Genomic DNA, 19944 nt, shown 5'->3' with positions numbered 1-19944 from the left:
GTCTCTTTGTAAATGAGTCATTTTTAGGAAAAAAATATTCTCGCTGCCAAATTGTAGGGTTGAAGAATACAGAATCAATTTACTTTCTTCCATGATTCAGAGTTCCGATGCTCCAGGAAAGATGTATAGCTTTGAAAAGGAAATTAAGAAAATAAAATCATCAAATGTGCAAAGGTCACAGTCTCTTCTGAGCCCAGTTCTAACCATACCATAAAATATTCTGCCAATCTAAATGTACAGATTTGTTTCAGTAGTGAGGATAGAGTCATTGGTTTCCTTTAAATATTCTAAACTTAAAAAAGAGAATGAAATCTAGAGAAATCTCTTTGGATGTCACTCTCCTTTTTAAAATATAAGAAGGTGATTTAAATTTTATACTATTACATAATTTTCTTCAATGTTTCCCAGAGTTCCAACAGAGTCTCTTATGTACCCAGCCAGGGTAACTAGGTAACCAAAATTAAGTGTATACTTTTAATGTGCACTGTGGATTCCTCTAGGCACTGGCAGAGTTTATAACTCTACACAACTAAATTCTAAGAATATTCATAAATCTGTCTTTCCAGGTATATCTACTACAGAAACTAGTTTGTTTGTCACCTAACCCAACTATGAGTCAAGGAGTTTATAGGCTTTAACTGATTGCTCAAATTATTTGAGTAATAGATCACATAAGTATCTGTAAAATTTCACCTGCACTGAGATCTAAGAAAGAACTGTGATGCCATAACGGTCAAAGGGTAGCAGTCAGGGGAAGCTTCCGGAAGACACAGGCTCAAAGGAACAGTCAAGGAAGCACAGTGCAGCAGAGGGAGCCTTTCAACGTGTCCTGCGGTGTGACGGGATGAGACACATCCACGGAGAAGAAAGAAGAGAGAGAGCATGAGGAAGCAGCCTGCAAAACAGGACCAAAATGGGAGGATGGAGGCTATGCACACAGCATTGTGGGTCTGATGAAGGACTTTGATCTCTATCCAAGCCACTCAATCAGGGGCTCACACAATCAGACTTGAGCTTTGCACATGAAAGGAAAACACTGCCTGCCTTTGACAAATAATCTCTGCAGATACAGTTCTGTTCTCAGATTCACAGATGCAATTAAACTTAGCTAAACTGCCTCATTGCCTGAGTGAAGCTACACTTAAAGTTATACTAAGATTATTTCAAAAGGAGAATGCACAGCTTTTTAAGTTAACTGATACCTTCTTAGTAATTCTTATTTCCCACCCTAAATCTCTATAGTTATGCTTTATGTTCAAAGGATGATGACCAATAGCTAAACCTCATTCTCTCTCTTGCTGTCCTATCTTTTTTCATAGTACTTCCCACCATCTGATATTATTTACGTATTTATTATTTTATAATTATGAATTTATTACCTCTCTCTCCCCAGTGGAATGTGATATTCAAAACAGCAGGATATTTTTTCTGTTTTCTTCACTGCTATAGTCCCTTAGCCTAGAAGAACACCCAACAAATATCTAGTATGTGAGTGGATGAATGAAAGAATAAATAAATAAGCAAATATATAAATATTGAGTCCAACCAGTCACCAGTACCTAGGGCTCTAAAAATAATAGTAGAAACAGCCCTGCATTCATAAAGATTACAATCAAAAGAAGACACAATGTCAGCATGAATTGACCTTTAAAATCACAAGTGCTAGGTGTGCCACCAAACAATTCCTTGAATAATTTAATTAAATATACAGATAGCATTCATATACATGTAATGATTATGCACATATTATTATTATTGTATATACTACCTGTATAAAATATAATGTAATCTATTTATGAGACGCATGACATAAACATGGAAAGATCCATATATAAGATTTACATAAGGGGTGTGTTGAAGAAAAATGAAGTAGCTAATCCACTAAGCTTTGTCTAGGAAAACTTTATAGAAGAGATGAGTTCTAAATAACGTTTTATTAGAGAAAAGGAAGATAAACTGCCCAAGCAGTGGATACTTCATTTGACACAAATGGTCCACATTTTTTTTTTTTTTTTTTTTTTTTTTGCGGTACGCGGGCCCCTCACTGCTGTGACCTCTCCCGTTGTGGAGCACAGGCTCCGGATGCACAGACTCAGTGGCCATGGCTCACAGGCCCAGCCGCTCCAAGGCATGTGACATCTTCCCGGACCAGGGCATGAACCCGTGTCCCCTGCATCGGCAGGCGAACTCTCAACCACTGCGCCACCAGGGAAGCCCAATGGTCCACATTTTAATCTATCAGTGAGACGTTCATAGGTGTGTGTGTGTGGGGGGGTTGTTTAATGGCAGCGGAGACAGGGAGACCATAAGCATTTTTGGTAAAGAACCAAGACTGAAGGGAAGTGAGTTCAGGTGGAAACTGTTCTCTCTAGAAGGATGTTTCATATACTGCATAATGAGGCCACTTCCTGTTATTCTTTTTTCCAAGCTACATCATAGCCATTTCTTTGGCCTGTAACCTAATGTATCTCATTTTCCAGGTCCTTCATCTTCGTGGCACTTGGACCCCAAACCCCCACAGCTCTTAAAAGACTGAGTCCACAGTTGGTACCATATTCAGTTCAGAGTCGGGAAAGAGGAAAGCATAAAAATCTTGTCTACTGGGTCCTATTGTTCTATTACTAATTATCCACCCCCCATCAAACTTACTCTACAAGCCTAGTTCTCCTCCCTTTCCTCCTTCTCTCTACCACCATTCTGGAGGATTTTAGAATTTGAGAAGAGCATCTTTGCTGGGATAACACCTGAAGCTCAGTAACTGCCCCCCCGACACCCCGCCGGCTGTCTTCTGAGTTTACTCTCTTCTTCAGAATGAATTCCAGATCCTATGTACTCCTAAAGTGTAGTATCCCAAACCAAATCCAACACTCCAAAAGCAGGATTGTAGTCTTCCATAATACATACATCACATATTACTAACAAGACCAAAAATTGCATCAGACTTTGAGGCCACACATTACATATGTTAATTCCTCTTTTGACAAGGCTAAGTTTAAATACCGCCTCACAGGCAAATATTCTGGTTGAATTTCAGTTTGTTAGAATGGCCATCCTCCAAGTTGACCAGAGCTTTTTGGATCGTCATGTCACCCCAAATGCCAAAATAAATTCCCAAAATGAAATCAAGAATCAAAAATTCTTGAAAATCATATTAAATCAATGAACATAGAGTATCGAATGCTCAAAAAAAGACCACTGGAAGAAACAGCAAGAGAAAATATTTAATTGTGGGGGAATTTTACTTTTCTAAAAATTAAAACCAAATTTGTAAACCAAAAAAAGAGAAGAACTATTGACATCTATAGCAAAGGATTCATTATCTTAATGTATAAGAAGTGCATTAATTGAGATGCAAAATACAAGAAAGGACAGTTCACAAAAAGAACTCCCTCTGAATGCCAGACTTCTATCCTCAATCACCCACTTACAATTTCTACTTGAACGTCTAACATAAAAATATGATCTATCCAAAGGCAAACTCCTGACTCCCCTTCCCCGATTTTCTCTACCACATCTCATTGGAGTCACCCTTGACTGCTCTCTTGCAAACTCACATCTGATACATCAGTAAATCCTGGGGGCTCTAACTTCAAAATATCCCCAGAGTGTAGGCAATTCCCTTCCCCTCGCTCCTACCATCCTGACGCCAGTCGCCCTCATCTCATTCCTGGATTATTTCAAGAGCCTCCTGTCCTCATCTCCCTGTTTTTGCCCTCATCGCCCTAACATCTATTTTCAACTCAGAAGTCAGAGTCATTTCTTTTACAAATAAGTTATGTCACATTACAGCTTTATTCAAGACCCTCCCATGGCTCCTGAGTTCACTCCAACTGAAACCAAAGTCAAGTGGTCACAAGGGCCTGAAGGCTCTAGGAGGCCCCTCCTTCCTCCCACCTACCTTACACCTTCATCTCGAGTATGTGCCCCACCTCTCTATGTGTGGTTTGAGAAGGCCCTGTAACTTTGAAATTCCCCATCTGTGCTGACTACCACTTCTACAAGGTTTAATCCCCCAGAGAAAGTGGGCCCCTTCTGGCATCTCTGGACCATCCAGGGGCACACTGATGGGTGTGGGGATGGAAAGGGGCACTGCATCACTGAGGTTGACCTGCTGACCAGTGCACTCTTGTCTATTGGAAGTAGTGCATGGTCAGGCTTCCTGAGTCAGTTCTTAAGGCCAATATGGAAAATCATCTCCAAAATGCTGAAGCTTGGTCTAGCCCACCTTTCTCTCTTAGCAAATATGACTTTACTGAAATCTTAGAAAATCAGCATTGGAGAGAACCTTCTTATTTTCCAGATGAAAAGACTGAGGCCCATAAAAGCAAACCAACTTTCAAAAGCAAAGAAGAAGGCAAAACAGCCCCAGATCTCTCCAACAACTAGCTGGGGCTTTAGGTTCAGGGAAGTACTTTCCTTCATGAAGAGTAATTAATGACAACAGAAAAGAGATGGAAATGAGCACCATAAAAATACAAACTTCTACAAAATCATAAAATAGTCCTATTATGTTTCTATAAATGGCCTTCTTTAAAAAAAAAAAATCAATGTCATAGCAGTGCAGTGCCTTTCATAGCTGTACTACTCTGAAGTACCTAACAGGATATATAAATATTTCCTCTGCCTCTTTTTTGATAATGATAAAATAGTAAAATAGTAATATGCTCAGATACTGTGCTGAGCTATTTAACTGATAGAGAAATTAGAAAGCAGTGGAAGGATTTGAAAATAGTTCTTTAATTTTGGTTGAAGGCATTTTCCTTATGAAAATTAGTATTTCTCCAGAGTGGAATAATTTCCTATTTAAAGCTTCAGTTGACTTGGCCTGGTTATGTGAAAAAGATTCAAATTACTGATTGAGGGGGGTTGCACAGAGCCAAATCCAAACAAAGCAGAATTCCCTTAGAATTGTTCCATCCAAGTTTCCTTGGCCAGATGGCTTCAATCACCAGCCAGAGGCCCCACCCACACTGCCCCACTCCCGCTGTGCTGGCCCTGGACACACACTAATGACCCTCAGCTGTTCTGGCTCCCAGGCTCACTTACTCTTCCTGCCTGGTCACCTAGCCTCTTATCTCCTGCAGAGGGAAAAAGACAAGGGAAAAGGGAGATATTTAAGAAAAAAGTCATCCCTTTAGGTAAACAGTATTGGGGTAGTGTATCAGTTTCCCACTGCTGATGTAACAAATTACCCCAAACAGAGTGGCTTAACACAGCACATACTTATGTTTCCAGAGGTCAGAAGTTCATAATGGGTCTTAGGGAGCTAAATTCTTGGTGTCACTGGGAGGCTGAATTCCGTCCAGAGGCTCCAGGGGAGAATCTGTCCCTTCCCTTTCCCAGCTTCTAGATGCTGCCTGCATTCCTTGGCTCACAGCTGCTTCCCTCTGATCTCTGCTTCCATCACCCACCACATCTCCTTCTCTGACTGATACTCCTGCCTCCCTCTTATAAGAACCCTTGTGATGACACTGGGCCACTCAGATTAACCAAGAAAATGTCTTCATCTCAAAGTCCCTTTTGCCATGTAAGGTACCATACATATTCACAGGGTTTGGAGTTAGGATGTGGACATTATTCTGTCTACTACAGTAGGTTTCTTCTTTCTCTAACATCAGATATTACCTAATAGCATCTAACATCTAATGTCAGATACTACAGAGCTATATCTATACATACACACACACAAAAACACAAATATACATGTACTGAATGAGATGAGACAATAAGCCTACTATAGCTTAAATGAGAGTCACAGAGTATAATATCCATGATTATTGTATCAAGCTAATTATAACTAATTTCCAGTACTTCATTCATGGCAAAAAGGGCAAACTAGAGCTGATAGCCTGTGGAAGGCACTCACCTCTCAATATTGCCTAGGACTTTGCACCACTAGAAAGACAAAAGCCTAAATAATTTGGCAGTGCTGTCAGGGGAGCTCCATGTCATCACAAGAGGCCAGCAGGTGACAAGTCGACATGTGAGGTGTCTCTGCTTTGGAGTTGAGACAGCACTGCAGCTGCCAGCAACAGAGAGAGCATGTCCCATGGAAGGGGTCTCCAGGCAGAGGGCTCATCTTCATAAAACCCATCCCCCTCAGTATGATCAGGGCAGAACTCCCCCAGGCCCTCGGGCAGTATCTTCAGCGGGATGAAGGGGTTGCAGTGAGGGAATTCACCAAGGTCACATGACACCTGTAGTTATCGCAAGAAAGGGATGGGTTATAAGAGAAACGACAAGGCAAGTGTTGGCACATAATGGGAGTTGAAGATAAAGGCAAAAGGGGGAGATGCTAGGTTTGGAATCCATTCATTTCATTCAACTCAAATAGAATCAGTCTGATGATAAACTTCTTATCCTTGCACCTAGCAATTTCTGTACTTTTTGGCTTGGCCCTCTAACCCCCATTTGAAGCTTTAACTGCCTAGACTCTTATCCAGGCCACACTTTTCCTCTTGTGACTGGAACCAATGCCCTCTTACCTACCCAAGGATTTTCTTCCTATAAATATCCCTTATCTCCCAAATCACCGAATTTTCCCCTTCTGCCTCATTTTCATCATCATATAAACATGTTCTAACATCTCCTATTGTTTCAAAAACCCCTTTATCCCACATCCTCCCCATGCTACTGCTCCAGTTCTCTGTTCCCCATTACATCCCTCAGAAGTATCTATGTTCACTGTTACCATTTTATCTCCAACTGTCTCTCTTGAACCCATTGTTTAATCCTGCTTTTCCCTGAAACCCCATTTATCAAGGTCCCTAATGACCTCTATCAAGCAAATCCAATGGTCTAGGCACAGAGCTCATTTTTATCAACCTCATGGCAGCAGTGACACAATGAATGGCTCCCTTCTTCAAAAGCGTTCTGCACTTGGCTTCTGGGATTCCACACCCTCCCTGTGGTCCTCCTACTTCACTGACTATTCTTTCCCAATTTCCTCAACTGGATCCTCCTCCTATTTTTCTCTGTAACAGAGCCCTAAGCTCAACTCCCTGCCCCCTTCTCTTCTCCCATTATCTGTACTTACTCCCTGAATGATCTCATCGGCTCTGGCAGGCTTAGATACATCCACATGCTACAGAGTCCTAACTGTGTGTTTTCATTCTCCTACACATTCCTGACTCAAGATTCCTGTTTCTAATATCCTAGGAGACACCTTCAGCAGGTCCACAAATGCATTCCCGATGTCTCCCCCCCAAAGTTACATCTCTGCCAGTGTCGCCCAGCTCAGGAAATGGCACCACAATTCACCCGGCTGCCCAAGCTAAGATCCTCTGAGGCTTCCTTGGCACTTTCTCTCAGCCCTCACATCTAACTTGACAGGGATTCTTCTCAGCTTCACATTAAAAAATACTCCGGACTCTGACCACTTCTTCTCTCTTCCAGCACATCGCCCTAATCCAGGCCACCCTTACTTCTCACTCAGAATGTTGAAATAACCTCCTCCATGGCCTCCTGCCCCCACTCTTGCCCCATGTGAATGAAAAATGCCACCTGCCATGTCAGTAAACAAAGGATATTGCAGCCATCAAGCCATCACATTACAGCCACCCAGACTGTAATCCCTGAAGCAATTCAGGATGGAAACAGGATGCCCACCATCAAGCCCTCAGCCACTGCAGCCGCCCCCAGTGATGTACCCTGAGGGGACTCAGGATGAGAAAACACAGGACACTGGCCCCAGATAGCTGAGGTGCATATCAAAGGAATGATTTCAATGAGCCTGGACTCTTGCATCTTCCCATACATAGAAAAGCACTAAATCCCTTAACTTGAGATGTCTGGTTTTCTTTAATGAACGGTAATCTTTTGATGTTTGGACTCCCTGACCTTTGTTGCAAAAACCCCTCTATATCCTGGCCCCTCCCTCACCTCTTCCGAGCAGTCCCTTAGAGCTCTCTGAGACACTGCCTTCCAGGCTTGAAGTCCTCAGAAAGTCCGCCGAATAAAACATAATTCTCAACTTTTAGGTTGTGCATTTTTTCAGTTGACACATATAATCTGCTGTCCACAGAATATTCATATTTATCTTTCTAAATAGTAAGTCAGACCATGTCACTTCCTTTCTGCAGGCCCCCTCATGGATCCATCACACTTGGAGTGAATCCCACGGAGTCGGCTCAACAGCACCACCCCCATCTCCTGGCAGTGCTTCAGCTCCAAGCTGGCCACCACTTTGTCACCTCTTCAGACTCCTTTCTTTGACATCTCTCTCAGAGAGGCTCACCTGTATATTTAACCCCTTTTCCATGCAACACGGGTGTGAAAGGTGCCAGCACACTGCCACTTTGAAAGTTGGCTGCATTTTTTATATTAAATTTGTCAGCAAACCTCTCTCAGGGACTGAACAAGCTCCCTTCTATCCTGATGGTTGGGGTGCTGGTGGTTTAACATGAGGCCTGTGGTTCTTTCTTGCCTTGAAAATTATTGACGCACAGTATAAACCTTCCCATGCTTCATGGAAAGAGTTAACATCTTGTGATAAAGTCTCCCAGGAGATACTTTTTTTTGGCGACAATTATTTAACATTCAAAAGCTATTACCTCATGTTTATTTACTGTGATAAATATGCTGACTTACCTGTAAAAATTTGCCTAAATTGCTTTAAAGTGGTTTTGCTTTATGTTTCCTTAATTCATAAATATCCCTAAAATTCTCTTGAACCTTAGAGGATATTTGTTTAAGTCAGATTATAAGTATACTCCAGTGCACATATTCTGAGGAAAATAACATCACCTTTAGAAAGATCTTTAACTTGAAAACTTTAAGGCACGAAGGGGAAAAAATAAAAGGATTTCTGAGCCCATATATTCATTGATATTGAGAACTCACTGGGCAATTTTTTAATGTAGCAAAGATGTAAGCAGTTGTGAAGATACCTAAAAGGAGACTAGAACACTACTTCTATTGACCAAGCTAGCCTTAATGTGGCCCTCAGCTTGACTAAACTTTAGCAGCCTTCCTCCCAAGTCTACACCCCTGATTTCCCTTTTCCTACAGCATTTACTTTAGAAAACTGAAAATCAACCATAAATTCTTTATCTGCCCCTTTGAGATGTAAATCTTTTTAAAAGCTTCTTGCCAGTTTTACAACCCAGGTCTTTCTCTAGGACCTGAGAGCCATCCCGTTGAAATGGAACCATTAAGGAAACAGCACCCCAAAACCCATTAAGGAAACAGAGGAGATGACCCTAACTTGGACAGGTGCCAAGTAGCAAACACAGATGGTCTAACTTTGAGGAAGACGTTTGCCATGCTCAGGAATAACCCCATTTGCTCCTCCCATTGATCAATCTCCCCTTAAAGTCCTCCAGTACTTTTCTCCCAGCTCACCCAGCCCTCAGGAGGCCTCCCTCCCCCTGTTTCAGCTGTGTGGAGTTGAGCCTCTCTCCCCTATTACAACAGTCTTGAGTAAAGTCTTCCCTGCCTGTTGAATTTCGCCCAGTGCAATGTTACATTGACCCTATAATCCCAGTACTGGAGATGACTAAGCTTTCAGTACTCACAGGCTTACCATCTTGACCAGGTTGTCCAGGGTATCCAGGGTTCCCAGGCTGTCCAGGGTCACCCTAGAGACGAAAAAAAGTTCTCAGTCCAAAACAACCAACCACACTGATTCAGCCAGAGTCCATCAAGGTTCAAAGCCAATTCCATTATTTGCAGCTTTTTGTATATTGAAAAACAAACAAAAAATAAACAAACAAAGATGGAAATCCCAAAATAGGGTTAGAAAAATGCTATCATATCTACCTTAAAAATTAAAGGCTTTTTATTATGTAAAACTTTCAGGGATTTAATTCTGTGAGCACAACAGGTATAACAAGGAAAGTACTTTTCACTGATATAAAACATCAGTATTTATAGCAAGAGACATTTTTAGAATTCTGAACAAACTGTGCAATGTCAGAACAACTATGGTTTCAACGACAGTAGTATTTCACTGAGAAATCTATAGATTTAATTCTATTCTAGATGTTACACTACAGATATCCATGACCTATGATATAATAATTCAATTGATAATTATTTTTTAATATGATATCACTTACAGGTGGAATCTAAAATATGACACCAATGAACTTATCTATGAAACAGGAACAGACTCACAGATATAGATAGAGGACAGACTTGTGGTTGCCAAGGGGAACAGGGGTGGGGGAGGGATGGATTGGGAGTTCGGAATTAGCAGGAGCAAACTATTAGATATAGAATGGATAAACGATAAGGTCCTACTGTATAGCACAGGGAACTGTATTCAATATCCTGTGATAAACCATAATGGAAAAGACTATGAATAAGAATGTGTATATATGTGTGTGTGTGTGTGTGTGTGTGTGTGTGTGTATATGTTTCATTGAATCAGTTTGCTGTATAGCAGTAATTAACACAAAATTATAAATCAGCTATACTTCAATAAAAAACAAAAATAATTTCTACCTTAAAAAAAAGTATTTTTTTTAAAAAACAGCCCATAGGCTATGTGATCTTCCATGTGGGACTCAAGTTTACAGCTGCACAACAGTTATTTCTTTCAGTCCAGTCAGTGTGTCTCTGCCTATATTTATAATCTCATTTTAACATAATGATAAACTTCTAGATTTGAATATTTTCATGAAAGTGAGGCCCAAGCCAAAGAACTCTGCACAACCCCCAGAGTCCCTGAGTACATTTCACACCTAAAAAAGGACCTTTGTCCTAACAAACCAGAGACCTTCAAGGAACATTATTCCATACAGCCTGGCAACGAGCCCAGGCCCAACAGTCAGTACTGACCAATCAGATGGTCACCACCCATGAAAAAGGGCAATGAAAACAACATTTTTTGTGAAGTGAGGGTGTTTTATAATTTAATTCTAAGAAATACTTCAAAACATAATATGAGGGAATTCCCTGGTGGTCCAGTGGTTAGGATTCTGTGCTTTCACTGCCGAGGGTGCAGGTTCGATCCCTGGTCGGGGAACTAAGATCCCACAAGCTGAGGGGTGTAGCCAAAATAATAATAATAATAGTAGTAGTAATAATGATAATATCATATCCATGTATTATGGAGTCCATGAGGTCCACATGCGGTATCTCCCCTAAAAACATCACGTCTCGGCCATCAGTATTGGTAAACTACCACAGACAGACAACTGATTTCAATTCAGTGCTTCATAGCTACATCAAGTAATCATTCACACATACCACAGTGATTATACATTAACTAAACACCAGTGCTAAGGGTACTTGCACAGAGCCAAATACGCTGATCTGAAATTCTACTTCAGGTTACTGGCGAGGGAGGTTTGTTCCTGAAACATAACAGGAAAAATGGAAAGAACTGTGTGAACTCTATCAAGGAACCAAGGAAGAAAGGATGGGTTTTTCACCTACGATTGCCCAAGAGGTTTAGCTTGTGGAAAGGCTGAGAAGAAGGGAAATGCCATTTTTAAAAGAGATCGAAAAAGAATAGCTGTAAATCCAGGGAGAAAAATAACACAGGAACATGTAATTTCTTGCTGAAGAGGTACAATTTGTAATTCTAATCCAAAGACACCCAGTGTCAGCTGAACATTAAGGGAGCAGCATTCCTGTTCTCTAGGGGTTTTTTTTTTTTTTTTTTTTTTTTTTTTTTTTTGCGGTACGCGGGCCCCTCACTGCTGTGACCTCTCCCGTTGCGGAGCACAGGCTCCGGACGCGCAGGCTCAGCGGCCATGGCTCACGGGCCCAGCCGCTCTACGGCATGTGGGATCCTCCCGGACCGGGGCACGAACCCGTGTCCCCTGCATCGGCAGGCGGACTCTCAACTACTGTGCCACCAGGGAAGCCCCTAGGGTGTTAGATTGTTTTCTTCTTATTTTGAGAGGTTCCACACTAATCTCTGGCCTCCCTGCCATTTTTATTTAACTATGTTCAGATTGGCCTCACTGCCTTTCAACAGATTCGATCTTTTTTTTAACTTCTGGGAAGACTCTTCCTTTTCCATTTGAGTTAATATAACAAAATTTCCAATCACTGCACCTTCCTTGTTACTGCATTTTCTCCTGATGTCTTTTTCTACTGAAATGCTACAGCAGCTCCCATATCATTGATCATTTATTCATAACAAGAGTTTTCTCAAAATTTTCCCTTGATGGGTCTTTATTTATCATTTGGATTGAGACTCCTTGAAAACATGGTCAATATTTTCTCCTTTTTTGGACAATGCTGGGTACCAAGTAGAAGTTCAGTAACTATTTGCTGACTATTTCCAATCAGATCCAATCTCCTGTTAATGACCTCTTTACTTGCAGAATATTAATTATCAGCAAAATCTAGGACATCAAAAGGATCTGAGAGGCTTTAACTTCTACAATGATGAGGCTGAAATAAAACTTTGGCATGAGAAGAAACGGGATTTGTGTTTTTATGCTGCATAAAAGTACAAAATATACTTAACAATAATATTTTAAATGAATCAAAACTAAGTTTCCAAGGGAAAAAAATCATCCACAAGATAAATCCAGTGTGACTTCTTAAGGCACAGGTCAACAGCCCCAAGATGGAAAATAATCTCTTTTGCAGGTTCTATTATTTCTAGTAGGTTTTACTGGTTATTTTGACTATTGCCCTACTGGTTTATTTGCAAAAACTCGGGTAGGTTTGCTGTTGTTGGAAGAATAAAGTAAAACCCTAACTGATTTTCGAAGAGAAGCCCAATTAGAATAAAAATTCAATTTTATTACTGTAATAAAACCAACTTTTACTGACTATTTATTATATGCTAAGCACTGCTCTAAGAGATTTACATGCATTAAATTACTTAATCCTCACAATAACCCCATGAAGCAGGTAATTTTACTGCTCCCATTTTACATATAAGAAAACTGAGACCCAGGAAGGTTAGGTAACTTGCCCAAGGTCACAAAGCAGCAGTAGAGATGGGAACTCAGTCAATTCAGCTCCAGACTCCATGCTCCTAAACACTGCTCTCTCTGCCCACATCAAAATGCATACACTGATCAGAACCCAACCCAGGGAGAGCTAGCAAATTTAACACGGAAAAAATTTTCCAAATACATCAAATTAGACATATGACCTATAATTATATAACTGTGACTAAATTCTCAATCTGCTTTCTTCTAATTTAGTTGAAACATTTGCAATTGAAAAAAATAAGTATTCAGCTGAAAAGCAATTCTTACTTATGATGAATTGATTTTGTGCCACAGGATTTCTGAGTTGCTGACAGGAATGGAAACATCATGGACTAAGTTAAAACATCCCTGCACATGGCCTTGCAAGTGTGCAAATATGAATAATTAAAGTGAGAAACAGTAAAGCTTTCAAAAGTAAGCTAATATTTTAAGTTGCTCACCTAAAACAAATATCTCCTAGGTCCAAATCCCATGTTTTCAAGCTCTCTTCTCAAAATGCTTGTGCCGTCAGACTAACTACTGGCCTCCACAAAAGTATCTGACCTAAGACCTATTCCTTTCTCCAAAACCAACCTCTCCCCTCCCTCAAAACTCAAACATTCTCTTCAGCTAGAAGGAATCCATTTAGTTTGGGAAAATTAACATAAAAATGTGAATGCCCAAAGGCTCCTGAAATTTTCCAAAGGCTTTTGTATTTTAGACAGAGGCTACTTTGATAATCCAAAGGAGTCTCTAATCAGAAGAATTATCAGAGTGAAACAAAGGGCATCAATATAGTTGTAGAAAGAATGGTATTTCAGAGAAAATAAGTTATTAAGAAATTGCTCCTTGCTAAAAAAAGGGAAAAAAAGGCTTTCTTTCCACTTCTGCACTCATAGATCTAACATTTAAGATTAGATCAAATGTGGGGAGTTTGTCCCCATAAATGTTCCTCCAGCTATGAAGTGGGAGAAGAAGCTGCCATTTGCATGGATAGGTCTTTTGGAAGGGAGCTGTTTGTAAATTGGGGATTGCCTGGATCTTTCACATAGAACAAAGGTATTCCATATAGGTTAATCAGGAGGAGGGGTGAACCTTATTTTTTCAATGATTTCATAAATTTTTACATAAAAAATATATTATTATTAAGCACTGTGCTAGACAGTGGAATTCCAAAGGAGAATTTAGTTTGTATTAACCTTGTTGTGAAGTGTTTGCATATAAAAATCATTCCCAGAGAGTCATTAATTTAATCACTCCCTTTGACATTAAGGACACAGAATAAATAAGCCAGCATACAGGGGCTCACAGCCCCATGACAAATATATTTTTCTATGCATATTAAATAGTTATAATGCCATGAAAAGTCCAAGTATGGGATACCTTAGTTAATTTAACCTGGTTTTGCAATAGGCATGTCATATTTGTTGGAAATTGAGAGAACTTGAAGCAGATGACCGACTTTATCTTAGAATAAGCACTTACCCACCTATCCACACACAAATTTCTCCTCTGTTTCAGTTTCATGACCAAACTCTCAGCTCCGAGAACCCAATTTCTGGCTAATGGGAAGACTAGATTCTCCTGCACAGGTAAGTCTGCTTGATGGAAATCTGTAAAACTTTCCAGAGAGCATCTCACAAAAACAGGCAATACGTCTCAGTTGGATCTATAGTAAAATCCATTCATCTGTTTTAGTTCTGATTCTGTTGAACTAATTAAAACTCTATCAATTTCCCGGGCCAGAAATTCTCTAAAGGAAGAACAACTCAGGGTGTTGCTAGGGATTCTGTTTTTCACATGCAGGTCTCCAATGTGGGTAAGGAACCACCTCCAGGGGAAAGAGCCCTAAAAGGATGGAAGAGTGTGTGTGTGTCCTGTCCTCCTGCCAGATTTTCTGAAGAAAATGGAAAGCAGATTAAGAAGGCACGCCAACTTGAAGATCTGTGGAAAACTGCAATTTCACTTAAAGTAGTAGGTGGCAGTGGGGCTAGATGATGACTAAGAAAAGAGAATGAAAATGAGGAACACATGAAACTTGGAAATACTGAAAATCAGAGGCTTTCCCAGATAAGACGAAGGGTGTGCTAAAAATTTGCTATAGAAACATACAGGCATAAAAATTGGTGTCACTTCAAGATGCCTAATGGATCACTAATGATGAATCAGGAAACATGAGAGGCATCAGGTGCCCCACACCTGGAAGTGGACAGCCCCTTAGAGTCTCTGGGGGTGGCCTGAGGGGCTGGAAGGCCCTCTGGGCTTAGAGAAATCAGATGTCATAGGACTCTGATCTCTTGCAGATCAAATCATTTCTATGTATAACAACCCAAGTTGAATAAGCTGTATAACTATGTTTCAAAAGATAGTCTGCTGGTAGGTCACACCATGCTGCCTTGCAAGGTAATTTCTCCCAGAAACATCTTATAGGTATTTTTCCTTTGTATCAGGCATCCTAAATAACATGGTTACTTTAATAGAAGAACACTTGGATTAACCTTCTTAAAGGCAATCTAAAAATTGTTCACAATAGTAAATTGATTATAATGGAATGAAGTGAAGTTCCAAGCCAAACAGATTTACTTTGAATGAAGTATTGAATGTATTCTTTTATTTCTTATTTTTTAAGATTTGTTTTTTGATGTGCACCATTTTTTTTGGAAGTCTTTATTGAATTTGTTACAATATTGCTTCTGCTTTAGGTTTTTGGTTTTTTGGCCCCAAGGCATGTGGGATCTTAGCTCCCTGACCAGGGATCAAACCTACACCCCCATATTGGAAGGCGAAGTCTCAACCACTGCACCACCAGGGAAATCCCATTCTTTTAATTCTTAAATTGCATTTCTTTCTTGATTTTAACAGCTAGGTTTGAAGTAGGTTATGAACTATCAACTGAAAATAGATGGGGAAACATGCACAAAAGTTAGGAAGAATCCGACTCTCAGATTACCAGTCTAAAAACTGAAAATTTTTAGTTGTGATGATTAAAACTCTCAGAAAATTCCATCTAAATGAACATTACAACTCATTTAACAGAATTTATTATGGTCACTTCAAGTAACAGATGAGCAATACATGAAACATTCTTTCTGGCTAGGAAGTCATACTTGCTTTCAAGTTAGACATTATTTTTATCTAGATGATATTTTAAAATAATATTAAATAAACAAGATTTATCTATAGTGGACAAACCACTTGACATCTCAGTATCTTAGGCTATGTCTAAGTGATGCCACGATTAGTATCAACTTACTTTAAAAAATTTAGTCATTCATATTTATAATACAGAAACATATTCAGAGTATTTGTTATGTTAAAAAGTGACTAGTTATAAAATAGAATGCACATCATGGTTCCAATCATATACAAACGTGTACACAGTTGAATATATGTTTTCATATATATACACACACAAATAACACATATACACACAAATAATATATATACAGATACACACACAAATAAATATGTAAATGTAACTGGGAGATATGCATGTATGAATATGACTAAAAGTAATTATTACATGATTAAGTAAAATAAATAAATCAATACACATGCACACACATATACACACTTGCCTCTCTTTTTAGAATTGGACATCAAACACAACATTCAAACCAACTTTAAATTTTTTACTTCATTTTTCTATCTGAAAATCATTTTGACAGAATAAGCATTTAGACATTTAAGAATTTAGAACGTATTTTAACAAATGACCTTTCTTCATTTTTTACCAGGTTGTAAGGAGGTATCATTCTTGGGATACAGTAGTGGTATTAGGGGAGAAAACAAACAGACAAACAAGCAAACAAATAACACTCCCTCACTTTATGTGGTATCAGTTTTAGGTTCAAAGGCAATTACAGATTAGAACCACTTTTTTAAAAAATCACTAAAATTCACATTTTAAACTATTCTAAGGTATTAGGCAGACATTTCACAACAGAGTCAATGGTGATTAGGAATTTGGTGTCTACTCAGCTCTTATTTGTGTGTTTTATCAAAAGTAGTATGTTAGGTATTACTCACTTTGGGGCCTTGTAGTCCTGGTTTTCCTGGAGGACAAATACAGGGAGCTGCCGTTGAACCAACATCACTGGGACCATTGAAGCACTAAAAGACAAAAATGGAGATAAAGGCACATGGCAAGACACATACATATGTGCACATATGCCTGTGCATGTCTATATGTGTGTGTGAAATGGTAAAGATATCTTATATTTACTGTCCAATTTTATTTAGTCCCATCCAATAAGAAATTCAGAATCACAAAAAAGCTATGAATACTAGATACATTCAGACTACATAAAAATGGGTTCTATTTATCTAACATACTTACAATTGTTGGAAGGAAGTTAAACAGTCCCACAATGCAAATACTACCTTAAGGAGAATAATAGTATCCAGGCCTACCTCACCGTTCTGAAAGAAAAACAACAAATGTGTTTTAAGACATGTTTCTAATTAAATGTCTAAATTATCTTCCTAATTTACAGATATTTCCTTGTCCAGGGTAGAGATAAATGAAGTACCAAAACCAGCAAGAGCTAAAACATTTGCTTGCAACGATACTAAAACATTACCTATTTATGTTATTCCCACATTTATAATAGGATAAAGGAAGGAAATTAGCAATGATGGAGAGTGTGCTTGGTATAACAGCCACACAAGAACAAAAATACCTCAATGTGGGGTTTATACGCTCTCTTGAACTTTCTGGGAATCACTTAAGAACCAGAGAAAAAGCCAAAACACATCTAAGCAAGTCGCAAACTGCATGCATTCAATTTTTTTTTTTTTTTTTTTTTTTTTTTTTGCGGTACGCAGGCCTCTCACTGTTGTGGCCTCTCCAGTTGCGGAGCACAGGCTCTGGACGCGCAGGCGCAGCGGCCATGGCTCACGGACCCAGCAGCTCTGCGGCATGTGGGATCTTCCCGGACCGGGGCACAAACCCGTGTCCCCTGCATCGGCAGGCGGACTCTAAACCACTGCGCCACCAGGGAAGCCCCTGCATGCGTTCAATTTTATGCAATTTACTTTAGAAAAGCTTCTTACTAAGCCATCTATTTCTTACTGAATGACACACAATTTTAAAATAGGTTAATAATCTTTCCAAACAATAACAGATTAGATCAGAAAATGAGAAGGTGGCAATGAAGATGAAAAGGGTAAACAAGCCTGAAAAAGTCATACCTGAGAGTGAGGAAGGAGCCATAAAAACACAGAAAAGTGGATGTGAGAACACAGAATCTACAATCTCACTCTATGCTTCTATTATATGGGGGGTCATAGTCATGGCATAACATCAATGGAGAAATAGCAATAAATCAAGTATGTACCATGGACTCTCAAAATGAAATAACTTCTTGATGCTTTTAGGAGAGATTTATATTCCAAGTTATAAGTATCTAAAATAAATATTATAGTGTTTAAACAACTACTTAAGTAGAAAATCCAGAATGAATCATTTCTAGAAGCTTCCATCTTTGATTTTATTACAGATCCTTCAAATGTGCTGCTCTATGTCCTCAAATTTTCAGAATATGGATCCATAATTTATTCAGTTTGATAGGAAATAAGAAAATGATGACAGCATGACTATACAAATGAAAAGAACTACGTAGGGTTCAAATATGACTGGAAATCCACATTGTCAAAAAGTTTTATGACATTTTACCTTATTTTCACTAGCAACAATATACTGTTTCTTGCCCAGGGGAAAAGGGATTGATCTCACACACACACACACACACACACACACACACTCACACACGTATATGATCAGACTCTATAACATTTTAGCTTATAATCTTTTTCTTTCTAACGCATTAATGAAAATAGCTAAATAAATAGAAATTTGCTTATATCCTAGAATTATAAGAAAATCCTACTTGGGTGGCAACAACAACAAAAAGAAAAATTTATACTCATTATGGTTTGAGAAAACGTGCTAGTAAACAGGAAAATGAATAATTTTCCATTCTTCAGAATTGTGCCACGTGAGGTATTTCACCCACACATTTAATAAAGTATAGAAATGTATTTTACTTACTGGACATTCAGACAACGAATTCTACGTTTTTCTAGAGCAGGTCTATCCCTGCTTCACTTGAGTAGTGGAACAATCAATCTGAGATGAGAAAATATTTCCCGTGGTCTTCCATTTACACTTGTACACATTATAATTTTATTTCAATTATGAACCTCAAAATATGGTTTAATCAGTGTCATTTTATTTGCATTGACAATGAAGAAACAAATTAACTCTATATGTTAAATTAAAGCTCGTATATTATCTGCGTTTTATTTCTTGCTTTGAAAGTACTGAAGCAACACTTAGGAAAATATAATTCATCGTACTCACAAATCCAGGAATCTCACATGCTGTCTCCCGGTTGTTCTGCTCTGGGTCACAGTAGATTCGTAACTTTTGGACATCAAACTAGAAACATAAAACAAATCAAGTTAAAGTTGAGGCCCAAGCAAATTGTTTTATAAAAGCAATTCACATACACAGAAGCAGCCAGTGTAGTTAGCAATCATATAAAATACAGATCGAAACACTTAGCTTCGTTAACAATAAAAATACAATAAGCAATAAACATACAAAATTTAAATACTTAACATATAGTGTAAAGATGTGACGCAACAAAACTCCTAAGAAAAACTTCCCTAGCACCAAAAACAAACCTCTGACTTCTTTGGGAAACCCAGTGGAGCTTCTGTAGTATCCTTCTATTAAGAGCTCATCTAGACGGCATTTCCTAGGCAACTTAAAAGCTTTCCCAGGCTTTCTGTGTTTACCCTACATCTCTTCACATCCCTGATTGCACAGAGTCGGGTCAAGAAACCATCTTTAGTTTCAGAGATTTAGTTCTTGGCACGGAGTATTGTGTGATGAGTAAGCCCAGCACCTGTCACTATTTAAATATTTACTACAATTTGACGTGTAACATTAATACATAGAGACCATATGTGTAATCCTACATTTGAATATGACACAGTCTTCCCTTAATAGAAACAGAGTAGGAAAGACATACCTTTTCAAATAAAGGATTTT

At 38.9% G+C, this 19944-nt stretch overlaps 1 protein-coding gene across 2 annotated transcripts in view; it reads right to left on the bottom strand.

Moving 5' to 3' along the window:
• Positions 1-19944, bottom strand: part of COL21A1 (collagen type XXI alpha 1 chain) — a 186439-nt gene that overhangs the window by 83063 nt on the left and 83432 nt on the right. The window contains exons 7-10 of one of the 2 annotated variants that reach the window (XM_049716247.1): positions 19249-19326; positions 17298-17306; positions 16914-16997; positions 9516-9578 (exon numbers count right to left, since the gene is read on the bottom strand). In XM_049716247.1, the coding sequence (XP_049572204.1) occupies positions 9516-9578; positions 16914-16997; positions 17298-17306; positions 19249-19326 (234 nt within the window). Of the gene's footprint in view, positions 1-9515; positions 9579-16913; positions 19165-19248; positions 19327-19944 lie in introns of those variants that run through there. The other variant, XM_049716246.1, reaches the window with a different exon arrangement.

This window comes from Orcinus orca, chromosome 10 (assembly GCF_937001465.1).
Source record: "Orcinus orca chromosome 10, mOrcOrc1.1, whole genome shotgun sequence".
NCBI lineage: Eukaryota > Metazoa > Chordata > Mammalia > Artiodactyla > Delphinidae > Orcinus > Orcinus orca.
The sequence above is the reverse complement of the archived record's forward strand: the minus strand, read 5'-3'. Positions and strand labels throughout refer to the sequence as shown.